The sequence below is a fragment of the Boeremia exigua genome (genome assembly GCF_020726555.1).
Source record: "Boeremia exigua strain MPI-SDFR-AT-0100 chromosome Unknown C7974scaffold_10, whole genome shotgun sequence".
Taxonomy (NCBI): domain Eukaryota; kingdom Fungi; phylum Ascomycota; class Dothideomycetes; order Pleosporales; family Didymellaceae; genus Boeremia; species Boeremia exigua.
The window spans coordinates 609,487-621,441 of record NW_025763527.1 but is presented as its reverse complement, the minus strand read 5'-3'; the positions used below and the strand labels follow the sequence as shown (position 1 = coordinate 621,441).

Here is an 11,955-nt window from a genome sequence, read left to right as displayed (position 1 = left end):
TGGGCAGGAAAGTGTGTGAAGAAGGTAGCAAGACTATGTATCGTGCTTACATGTGAGAATCTATCCCTCTGGTCTCCCTCTACCTAATTACGTGGCTTGAAGTTCCTAACGTGCCTAGTGTTACGTTTGAGAGCAGCGCTGCTACTGGCCTTGTTCAGCTTTGCAACAAGCTTTGTGTTGAGGTTGGTCACAGCAGTCTTGGCCGGGGGCTTTCCGAGATTGTTGCTGAATGGGCGAACGATATCGCAACGGAGAGACTGGGCCGGAGACATACGCTCCAACTTGGTGTTGTTGGTCTGAATGAACAGTCTCTCCCGCGAGTCAACACCATATGGCTTCCACTCAGCCGCGCCTTTCATGCGATCTGTGTTCGGATCAAGGTTGCGAATGAAGCTGTTCCAGTACGAGCGCACGAGTGGGATGATCGGCTCGTTGGTGTTGAAGTAGCTGGGAGGCGCGCCACCGTCAGTACGGTTGTTGCCCCACCAGGCATACGCGTTGACGGTATGCCAGGCACCGTAGCCAACTTCCTCGTCGGATGGATCCAGAACATCGTAGTTGTAGTTGTATGTCGGGACGCCGTCTCGCGCAAGGTAATTTTGGATGTTACGCGTCATGCACACGGCCCCAACCTCGCTGATAGCAACGGCGGCATGTTGCCAGTAGCGACCTTTGCCCGAGAATGCTGGCTGGGAAGGCTTAATGTAGAGATCGCTGATGACGCTGATGGAAGAGTTACTCAGGGTAGAGTCCTTCTCAACAACCCATTGAAGCGCGTCAGCTGGAGTGTCGAGTGTCTCTGGGGCGTTCCACTTGGTGCCCTCATCGGCGCAGGTACCCATGATGGTCGGCACTTTGGTGTACTTGCCCTGCTCAAACAGATTCACCAGGGCATCTGTGTACAACTCTCCGTCGATGTTAGGGTTGAACCAACAGTTGTTAGATCGAATGGCCGTCTCGTTCAACGCACGCAGACAAGCGAGACCATCAGGAGCGTCGGAGCAGCCCTTGTCTTTGATCAAGCAATCGTATTCCTGCTCGCCTTGCTCCGCATTGCGCATTGTAACCCAGCCACCAGACTCCGAGATGCCTCCTGCGAACAGTTTCTTGCCTGTGTTTGCAGCAATCATCAAAGCAACGGAGGAACCACCTGCACTGACTCCGTCGAGCACGACCTGGTTTGGGTCTCCGCCGAATCGTGCAATGTTGTCTTGAACCCACTCCAGCACCTTAATCTGATCGCGCAGCCCTGCGTTAACATCGCCACCTCCGGCCTTCACATTAGCGCTGTTAAGGAAACCGTAGACGCCGACGCGGTAACTGAACTGCACGAAAACGACCTGTCCAGACGCGACGATTTCCGTGGGGTCCCAGTTGGCGCTGGAAAGCGACGAAAAGCCTCCTCCCTGGAAGAAGACGACTACTGGGAGCTTTGAGTTGGCGCGAGCCTTCGTGGGAGCGTGAACACTCAGGTACAGGCAATCCTCCGCAATATGGAAGCGGGTTTGTGGACCGGACACAGTCCAATCGTCAGATCGGCTGGGCGGGCAGGTCGCTCCATATTGAGTTGCGTTGATCGTTCCAGACACGATGGGGTCCTGAGGAGCAGCAAATCGAAGTTCACCAACTGGTGGTGCGCCATATGGGATGCCTTTCCAGGCAGAAACACCCAGTCCTGAATCGACAACGGCGCCTTGGTACTTGACATGGCCAAGATCAACGAGGGTGTCCACAGCACGCGCGATCGGTGCAATGGCCAACAGTGCTGTGAGCGCGAAGCTGGAAGAGAAGACCTGCTTCATGGCGAAAGAAGAGTTGTTGCTCCTGAACAACTTGGAAAAGTGTAAACGAGTGTGGATCCTATAGAAGAGGATCAAATGCAGTGACAGGAAGACAAGCCTGCGTTTTGTTCAAGAGAAACGAGAAAACGAGAGTGATGATTGCGAAACCATGTTCGCAACGCGAATTTTATATCGTATAAAGCCCTCCTCCTGAGCCGTGTTGTAGCTGCCTCACACCGCAGCTTAGGTGTAGGTAATTTCTTATGCGCAAATACCAAGACCGCAGCGCCCGAAAAGCTCATACGAACATCGCATTCGGGCCAAACCTCAGATCAGACTGGAGTGCAGTAGCGAACGGGACTAAGCTCCGCTCCCGACTTTCGGGCCGTTCAATCGCCGCGTACCGGTGATGGCCATCATTTGTTCGACACCTCTGTTAGTTGTTTCACTTTGATCTACATGCAATTTAACCTACGAAGATGTCATGTCCGACATGCGTTAACGCCGGAGGGCCACGAGCGTTAAGACCGAGCAGTTTTCTTGAAGCTCAGGTGACGGAAGAAAACCCGAGTTTCTATACATGTACCTGGGTAGGACTCGAGACTTCTAATTCGAATTTTTCTACAGTCAAAGTCTCTATATTAGTAAGGTTAGTGTCAGACCTCAGCCCGAGCCGCTGAGATAAGCAAGCCAAAAAGGTGCACGACTCACGTTGTTGGTGAGTCCTCGCTCGAGATAGTATGTATTGCCCTCCCATCTCAATTCACAAAGCATGGGCCCTGACAGTCAGTAGTGTTAGGTCCCTCTAGTATAGACGTTGTCTAACGTTAAGGGCCTATATGATTAGGACGTCTTCTAAATCATACCAGGTAGGTACAAGTAGAGGTCTGAGTCTTTGTTGCTGAGGCTACGAGCTTTTAGCAGGTCTAGCCCGTGACGCTAACCCCTGCAGGACTAAGTTCAATTGACCAACCACCTATCCTTGTGTTATTTGCAACTGTCCATGCCCAGAGCAAGCCACCTATCAGGCGTGCAATGGCACTGTCATACTGATCAGTTTCTAGATCTACCAGCCGTTAGGAGGTGAGACTTTAGCAGAAGTCATATTTCACAAGCGTTCAGGCCTGCCTCACCATCCGCCCTGCAAAAGGAGGGGCATGCGCCTAGTCGTCAGCTAAGGTCATAACATCAGGTGTTTGAGAGCGTTGACCTGAATAGCGAATTGACGCACCGAACCCACGGAGTCCCTGGATCTTTGAACTTAGATACCAGATGTTCTGCGCGTGTTGCCACTAAGGGGAACTCCGCTCAGCCACAGAGGGCCGTTACATGCAGGTGGCATATCAAGATCGTAGATGCAACAAATCAGACCCACACGAGGTTAAGCGATCACCCGCCAGGATCGGGTCCCGCAGTATCAATTTCGGCCCCCACTACCTAATTGTCTCACAATCAGCCGGAGTGGCATTGGTCGAACTTGTGGCGAACCATTGATCGCCGGATAGGATCCGTTGTAAATCTGGCATTATATTCATCGCTAATATCACACAGTCAATAATGTATTTACCTTTGGGTACACGTTGATAGCAATGGAGCACTAGCTTGGGGATACTCCCACACAAAGTAGATGGCTCTTGCTTTCCAAGGTTCTCTACTGTCTCTCAAAGGTTTGAAGAATCACTTCCTACTTCTCTACTGTCATGCTCTTTGTATAGGCTGTCGGTCTCATCCAACCTGTGCCCGGCAAAATTTTGCCGTACTCCTTGGAGAATGCGTGCTCATCACCCTCGTCGAATCATTCGCAACGTCGGCCCAAGCATCCAGCCTGTCCGCTAACCAAGCTAATAGCACCTTCAACCGCTGGTGCTATGATAGTGTCCGAGAATGTCGTCTGGACCTCAACATCGGCAGGGTGCGGAGCTAAACGTCCCGTTTCATGCACAGTAGTGCATCAGACCCGCCAGACCTCCTTCGAAACGCCGAGCCGTGGCCAATTGGGTCTTCTCTATTCGAAGTGGTCGAAGAAGTACAAGCCCTCACCTCCATTGTTGCATGTCTGCATAACTAGCTTCCTGCATGGCTTACGAGGCTTTACTTGATATAGATATATTTGGATATGTACTGTTCTAGGCATCTTTCTGTTCACATAAATTGTCTCACATTGCACTCTTGGGCTGTACTTGCAACGTTCGATCCGTCGTCTTCTTCTACCATTACTTTTTGCTTCCACCGTACACATCTTTAGCGTCCCAAGATCACCGCAGGTCGAGATCCAAAATGGCCGCCGCGGACGTTCAGCAAATGCCCACCCAGGAGCCAGCTCCTCCAGCACTCCCAGACTACTTGACTGACCCTGATGCTGTTCTGAAAGACACAGAGGTCAAGTGGCGGTACGGTAGAGCACCGGATTACTCGAAGACAAGACAGGTCTTCTCTGAGAGTCAGTAGCACAGAAGAAGCCAGTGGTATCACAGCGCTGACACAAAGTAGCAAAAGAAATGTCGCACGAGGCTGGATCGCTCCCTGAGCTCGTACAAAACCTGGTCAAGAACTGGGAGGTTGAGGCCTCATTCAAGCCTGTGATTAGCGATTGGCGTACCATCGACCATGAGAACTACTCATTTGCCATCAACGGTTCCAAGCCCGAGGGTGCCGAAGCCATGCTCAAAGTCGGCACATACAACGCCATCATCGCACCAAACGAGTACTACTCGCCTGATTACTCAGACTTCGCAAGCAGCCACAAGACTTTCAAGCGCATGATGCCCACCTTTGCGTGGGAGGTCTTGGAGGTGTACAGTGGGCCCCCCACAGTCAGCTTCCGGTGGCGACACTGGGGTACTATGAAGAACGACTATGTGGGCATCAACAATAAGGGTGAGAAGGTTACAGCAAAGGCCCACGGAGGCTCCATTGATGTACAAGGTGTCACAGTCGCTACTGTGAACGACAAGGTGCAGCTGCAGTCTGTACGAACATGGTTCGACCCTATGGACATGTTCAGGCAGATCGCACCGAACGGCGTTGTGAAGAAGGAGACGGTCGATAAAAACATGGCGCCTGCTGATGTCGTCGATGGCACCTCGAGCGATGCAGCAACACCGGTCAACACAAGCGTCACTGAGGCAATTGAAGCCATGGGCCTTGACAGCGCCGCGGCAGCAGGCTGCCCATTCGCAGCCGGTGCACAGAAGCAGGATGGCGAGGCCAAGCTGCCGGAGGGCCATCCTCCTATCGAAGAGAAGATCGAGCAGGTTGTAGCCGAGTCTCGCAACGATGACGGCGTTCTGAAGACGGCACTTGACCCTGAGCAGCATGGCAAGTTTGACCAGGAGGTCGCTGAACACCCTTTCATGCCGGGTGGCTTCCGTTGAGCTGGTACACCTTGTGCAAGATGAAGTGTTGTTGACTGCATAGCGTTCTTGCGAGGTTTAGACGAGAATTCTAGCCAGATGTACTTTGTACCTACGAACGTGCCCTCATCTTCGTGGAACGTGCTCGCAATAAGAACAATCACACACTATGACCTGTGATAATTCGTGAAGCGTTGGCTAATCGCATGCTAGCAAGTCCATCTGATCACACGCTCTGCAGAGTTGGATACGTCATGGATCGTGAGCATGGATGCCCTGGCGTGTGCTTGTTCGGCCCTGATGCTCCCACGTGGAAGCAGGAGCACCGCATGAGCGTTGGCAGGACTCGACAAGCAAGCCCAGCAGCCGTTGCGGCCCGAGACGTCTATGCCAGAGATCCTCTCGCGTTTGCATTCGGTTTGCGAGACTTGGCCAGTGAGTCGTTGGGTTGCGAGCTTGACCGACGGTGCTGGCGGTGTCGCGTGCGAAGGTTGGGCCCTGATGAAGTGTCGCGAACCCTTGCCGCAGATGTTACCCAAAAACGCAGCCAGCGACGTCAAGGACAAGCTACGTTTGACAGGAGACAGTTTTTGAAGTTTGCCGATTGCCGATTGTTCGCTGAGGTTCGACGGCCTTCACCGAACAGCCCTTGGCTGACGCGCTACCAATCCGGATTTACGGGCCAGTCGGGAAAGAGCCGCAGCGGCCCTCACTGACGTCTCGCATCCTCCACCAGCACAGCCATTCTTCCGCAGCCTGTGGCGAGTGCAACGCGCGGCTACGCAGCACCGAGCGATTGCACCTTGGAGCCACAAGCTGGGCGAGTGCGACACCAAAGCATTCATGTGTTGCCTAGCCGGCGCATAGAGCACCACGGCCCCGCTGAGCTGGCGACACGACACCGCGAACCACACGAACCCCCCGAGCACCCCATTCTTAGCGCACCGTCGCCATGCCTTCGATCCTGTCCGACGAGGACAAGCTAACGGTCAAGCGCACCGTCCCCAAGTCGGCGAACAAGATCCATTCTGTCGCCGTTGCCAAGCTGTACGTTGCGTACCCCGACCGCCTCAACTGGACATACACAGGCCTGCAGGGCGCTGCAGTGCTGGCAAACGACCTGGTTGGCAACACATTCTGGATCAAGCTGGTCGATATATCAGTACGTATGCGCAGTCGGCTGCCGTGCGACCTGCTAACATGCTGCAGTCTGCCAACCGCGGCGTCATCTGGGACCAGGAGATATACGACACCTTCTCCTACAACCAAGACCGCGTCTTCTTCCACACTTTCGAGCTCGAGGACTGCTGGGCCGGCTTCTCTTTTGCGGACGAGAAGGAGGCCAAGACATTCAAGAAGAAGGTGGACGACCGCGAAAAGAACGCCCACAAGAACACAAAGAACAAGCCGTTTGGCGCCGCAGCAGGGAACAGTCGGCCGCCCGCCAATGGAGCAAATGGAAAGAGTCATGGACACGGCCTTTTGGGAGGATTGTTCGGCCATAGGCATGCTTCGAACGCGGCGCCGCCGCCACAGTCTATCATCCCTCCGCCAGCCATGAGCGTGGTATCGCCCTCGCAGAGCAGCCACTCCAATGCCACAAGCGCACGAAGCTCTGCAATTGACACCAGCGACCCCTCGTGGCAGCCGCTGCTGAAGGAGCTCCTGGCAATGGGCATTACAGAAGACCAGATTGAGGAGAACGCAGACTTCATCAAGCTGTACATTGAGCAGAAGAAGCACGATGAGCGCGCGCAGGCTGAGAACGAGGCAAGAAGAGCGAGAGCGCCTCCACCGCCTCCACCGAGTGCACCGCCGACAGCGCGAACGATCAGCCCTCAGACTACTGGCGGTTCCAGGCGCGGTCCTCCTCCAGCACCGCCGCCAGCTCGGAGAACGAAAACCGAATTGCCTACCCGCACCTCGTCGTCGAGTCCTGCGCCGCCGTCTCCTCCAAGAGAACCCTCTCCGCCCCCGGGTCCTGCGAGGCCTGTCTTCAGGGCACCCCCTCCACTTGCAGACGCCGGCAAGTTCGCGAACATACCTCCTCCACCGCCAAATCGCGCACGGGCACAATCTGGTGCTGCATCTGGACCTCCACCTCCTCCTCTGCCGCCGAAGACGCCAGCGCCAGCCGACGACCAACCTGCTGGAGGCAAATTTGGCGTTCCACCTCCGTTTGCAGGCAACCGCGTGCCTCCAGGGGCACCTCCACCACCACCAAGTCGCGGACCTGTTCCACCTCCCCCACCGGCGCGAAACACACCTTCAGCACCTCCTCCATTGCCGCCGAAGACGCCAGGAACATCACTTCCACCTCCGCCTCCTCCAATGAACAATGCGCCGCCAGCACCTCCCCCACTACCACCAACAGCATCTCGTCCTGTGCCGCCTGCACCTGCTGTCTCAGCGCCAGTGCCTCCTCCGCTCCCACCCATGTCTTCAATCCCGCCACCTCCTCCCATGTCCTCCATCCCGCCTCCACCGCCAATGTCTTCGATCCCACCGCCACCGCCAATGCCAGGAAGGTCAATTCCACCACCGCCACCTATGCCAAACAGCGGTGCTCCTCCTCCACCACCGCCGATGCCTCCAGGCTCTGGACCCCCTCCGCCACCCCCAATGCCGTCAAGAGACGCTGGCGCTCCACCCCCACCCCCCGGTCCACCGCCTCCTCCCGGCCCACCACCTCCTCCTGGTCCGCCACCTCCGCCTGGTGGTGCACCACCCCTCCCCAAAGCAGCAGCAGCTGGTCGCGATGGCCTTCTTGCAGATATTCGTGGTGGCGCGAGGCTGAAGAAGGTTTCCGACACGGAGAAGAAAGACCGCAGTGCAGCAGCCGTGCCTGGATCGGAGCCTGCCTCAACACCTGGAGCTGGTCCTGCAACCCCTGGAGGTGGAGATGCTGGATTAGCTGGAGCACTGGCTAGCGCGCTTGCAGCGAGGAAGGCTAAAGTCAGTCATAGTGGTAAGTACAAGTATCTGCTCTTCAATTTGCTATCACACTGACGCATTCACAGACGATGAGTCCGACAAGGACGATTGGTAGACAATCATTCTGAAGGTCTGAAGAACGAGAGACGACACTACCAACGTCAATGCTTCCGAGAATACGTTGTGCATCAGGGCTTCTACAGCGCCGCTGTGTGTTGCAGCTACGGACAAGCTATCTACGACATTGCGAACAAGCAGACGGGGTGACATCTAAAGCGTGGACAGAATCGAAGGAGAAGTAGAGCTGCACAAAGCGCTCAAGGAAGAAGCGCTCAAACTACTATTACATAATCACAGTTTCTACACCTCTACATCTTTTCAACGTGTCTATCCGGGCTAAAGATACTATTGCTTATTTCGTGACCCAAATACGAGCGTGCTGACTGCAGAACTTACCCTCTTCTGGTTGATCTAGCGTACTCGCGTATACCCCTGGCAAGTAAGCTCGAAGACAAACACTGAGATAAGAGAGATGATCCGCAATTACTACTCCCACTCGAAATTCCTATCACTGGTATTTCGTTTATCACGCTAACACTCAAAAGACGCATATTCAGAAGTCTTCACAAGAATCACCAGCCATGGCTCCCCACGACGCCAACACGATCGCAGAGATCGAAACCGCCCCCACAATATCAGGTCCCTACTCCCTCTACAGCTCCAGCTTCACCATCGAATTCCTCTCACCCCCGCCTTCCCTCCACGCCACAGTCCTCATGCGCTGCACCTACCACCTGCCCTCTGCATCGCTCGGAAAAGCGCACCCCCAAGCTCCCCCGCTGCATCTGCACTTCTCGCAGTCCGAGACCTTCCTCGTGACCCAAGGCACCGTCGGCACCACCACCGGCTACGAACTCACGGACACTGTGTGGGCCGCGGGCATGCAGCCCCAGGAGATTGTGCCCTGGGTGCCGCACCGCTTCTGGCCCGACCCGGACGCGAGTGAGGACAGCACGGTGTATGTATGGGCGCACCCCGATGCGGATGAGTGGATGGACCGGCTGTTTTTCGAGAATCTGCTGAAGTACGTGAGTGACGCGAGTGAGGGCAAGGTGAAGATTGATATGGTGCAGATGTTGGTTACGCAGTGAGTTTTCTAACCGTGCTGGGGTTGTGAGGCGTGTGCTGATTGTGATAGGCATGCAAGTGCGACAGCGCTGGTGGTGTTCCCGACGGCGTGGTGGTTGGGGGCGTTGAGGTGGGGGCTGCCGTGGGTGGTGCAGGCGGCTGTTGCGAGGGTGGGGAGGCTGTGCGGGTATAGGGCGTTGATGAAGAAGTATACTGAGGAGGGGGAGTGGAAGGAGTATATAAGCGCTAAGCGAGCTTGAAAAAGATAGTAAGAGAGTAGATTTTTTGGGCATCCTCTACTGGGGCAGGCTATGCAAAGATCCAACTTGATAATGGGGTACGAGATTGCAGTGTGTTCTGGTCGTGAACAGATCACATCTTGGACGCATCGTACAAATGAACGATACATGTAGCATCACAATTTGCCCAGGTGTCTTGTGTATAACATGCGAGCATGTGGTGTAGATGCCAGTCAGGAAATCGCATAGAGGGGACTTGAGGCACCGTAGAAGGTAATCTTATGTCACTTACCTCATCACCGCTGCTATAAGATCCCATCTAAACCGTGCATTGTGATAGCGGCTTCTCATACAAGCCCTTGTCTTTGCATTCCATACGCTACCTGTCACCGGTACCTGCGTATCAAATTTCACCATGTTAAAATTGTCATATAGTCATGATCACAGACCTTAATGATTGGTGTTGTGTTGAGCTACCTAGACCGAAGCTCGGGTTGGCATCCAAATGACAGATCGGAGGCTGTGAGAAAAGCAATGAGGATCCACAAATTGGCCCAACCTTGAACAAGCATGCACGAACTGATCACCAAAGTGGGGGAACTATGCAAATCAATGCTTGCCCTGTTTTCCTTTTCGGAGGAAGATGCTCCGGTACCTGTACAGCGAAGCTGCCACGTGAGTAGAGTGACCGTGACAGCTCAGGTACACATGCTAAGTCAGCATCAATTGTTGGCCAGTCCAACTGCCGAAACCACCTTCTCTGTGTGGACATATTCCTCCGTGCAGCTCCGTGCACTTCCGTGCAAGAAGGCGGGGGTTTTGACAGCCTTGCGGCAAAATGCAGACCCCGGTCTGTTGTCTGCGTGTTCGACCGACATAACGACGAATCACACTTCTTGACTTCACGGGCACCCTGTCGTTGTGAGCGTGTAAGCTGTATCAGCACAATAAAGACAATGAGAAGAGTAAAGCAAGGGGAGGATTTCAAGTCCCTTGATGGCCGTCGTCCACAAGACCACCTGCTGTTCTGCACGCGGGCTGTCGATGGACGCTGGGCCGAGGGATGTCGCGCAGGGAGGTGCAGCAGCATACAGCAGCGACGAATCATGAGCCCCGGATACGCCCTGGGGGTGCGGGTAGTTCTTCGGGTGTGGGTGATGAGAGACGATTAACGCGGTGGTTGCTTCTTCTGGGTGGCTGCACCAACCCGCTTTTGGGTGTTGCATTCGGCGCCTCGCCTGCACATTGCGCTCCCCTCTTCTTGCCATCCCAACGCCTGAGGCTTCCTTTTGCAGGTGCTGTAACGTGCAACAAACCCACAGCGTACGACGCTTGCTAGCTGCTTGTGGGCTGAGGAGCGTCCCGACAATGTCCTTAAGATAATGTGCACATGTCCACCGTTCGGGTCTCGGACCTGGGGCTCAACTCCTCAGAGCAGCGATTTCTCCAGGACCAGATTGCAACTGCCGTATCGCAACAGGGCAGCAGCTCGTCCCGCGCCGCTTCGAGGGCTTCCAGTCAAGGCCGCTTACTCCTGGATCCCACCAGTTTGCAGGCGCTCGGCGCCCATTTCGATCGTCTGATGTACTCGATACAGCAGCGATGGCAATACGTAAGCTGCAACATATTTGTGTTCGGTCTATGGGATGAAAATGCTGACGGTTGCGCAGCTCACCCAACAGACCCAGACGGCGACCCAGGTGCAGTACGATCGTGCTGGCAACGCAATGCAGATGGCCGACGCTGAAATCGCCCGCTTCCGATCTATACTGCGCGAAATTGATGAGCTTCAAGTCGAATTTGACAAAGTCCGCCGCATCGGCGAGATAGTCAAGGGCTTCAAGGCGCGAGTCGACTATCTTGACCGCCGGTTCTGAGGCTGATTTCAAGATTAGTCGCGCCATATCTGCTTCTATCCTCGACACTCCTTCTCACTTCACGACACCACGAATTCAATCACACCCCGTAAACTTTTTCCTTTGGTAGCTACATATATAAGAGAGGAAGCCTCACGGCTCGGAAAACTCTAGGAAGGATATCGAGAATTGGGTGCCTCACGGCAGTTGGCGTTCTGACTTGGGACATACCCGAGTCGATTCCGTTTTCCTCTTGCTAAACACTGTTGGCCTGCTTTGATCCAACCTGTCCTTCTCCCTTGATGTTCTTTGTTTTCGCATTGTCGCGCGTACCGTCGATTTCTGTAAGACCTTGCTACCCTATTTCAGATTGTTTTGCAGACACAGACTCCATACTTGTTGCACTGCCCTCACGTGGTAAGCCAGCCACTTATGTTTCTCGCTCACAAAACACGAACCCCATTTCGTGAATCTATTCGATTTGCTTTCTACGCTGCCCAATTATCAATACTCGCACAACAGCGCGTCAACGTGACCGTCGAAGCAACCCACCACACGGGAACGACATCCTTGGATTTGTTGGTGCTACTGCCGACCCCGAGTCTGGTCTCGGACATATGTTACACCAACGGATAGTCTCATAGCCACCTTCGCGGCTGTTCCA

At 54.5% G+C, this 11,955-nt stretch overlaps 5 protein-coding genes across 5 annotated transcripts; 4 read left to right on the top strand and 1 right to left on the bottom strand.

Annotated features, from left to right (window-relative positions):
* Nucleotides 1–83: 83 nt before the first annotated feature.
* C7974DRAFT_318242 (lipase 1 precursor) lies at nt 84–1,802 on the bottom strand (the record flags this gene model as incomplete). The annotated part of the gene is made up of 1 exon (XM_046138644.1): nt 84–1,802. One exon carries the CDS (start codon nt 1,800–1,802, stop codon nt 84–86), a length of 1,719 nt encoding a protein of 572 aa, XP_045993926.1.
* Nucleotides 1,803–3,745: 1,943 nt separating this feature from the next.
* On the top strand, nt 3,746–5,155 carry C7974DRAFT_440992 (uncharacterized protein; the record flags this gene model as incomplete). The annotated part of the gene is made up of 3 exons (XM_046145350.1): nt 3,746–4,221; nt 4,272–4,885; nt 4,979–5,155. Exons 1-3 carry the CDS (start codon nt 4,059–4,061, stop codon nt 5,153–5,155), a joined length of 954 nt encoding a protein of 317 aa, XP_045993925.1. The 5' UTR covers nt 3,746–4,058.
* A 752-nt stretch (nt 5,156–5,907) lies between these two features.
* On the top strand, nt 5,908–8,477 carry C7974DRAFT_33736 (uncharacterized protein). Its single transcript, XM_046139210.1, has 2 exons — nt 5,908–6,296; nt 6,344–8,477. Exons 1-2 carry the CDS (start codon nt 6,087–6,089, stop codon nt 8,141–8,143), a joined length of 2,010 nt encoding a protein of 669 aa, XP_045993924.1. The 5' UTR covers nt 5,908–6,086; the 3' UTR covers nt 8,144–8,477.
* A 93-nt stretch (nt 8,478–8,570) lies between these two features.
* C7974DRAFT_400527 (uncharacterized protein) lies at nt 8,571–9,700 on the top strand. Its single transcript, XM_046142516.1, has 2 exons — nt 8,571–9,215; nt 9,267–9,700. Exons 1-2 carry the CDS (start codon nt 8,710–8,712, stop codon nt 9,454–9,456), a joined length of 696 nt encoding a protein of 231 aa, XP_045993923.1. The 5' UTR covers nt 8,571–8,709; the 3' UTR covers nt 9,457–9,700.
* Nucleotides 9,701–10,634: 934 nt separating this feature from the next.
* On the top strand, nt 10,635–11,518 carry C7974DRAFT_33560 (uncharacterized protein). The gene is made up of 2 exons (XM_046139178.1): nt 10,635–11,047; nt 11,106–11,518. The coding sequence occupies exons 1-2, from the start codon at nt 10,826–10,828 to the stop codon at nt 11,310–11,312; spliced, it is 429 nt and encodes a 142-aa protein (XP_045993922.1). The 5' UTR covers nt 10,635–10,825; the 3' UTR covers nt 11,313–11,518.
* The last annotated feature ends 437 nt before the right edge of the window (nt 11,519–11,955 follow it).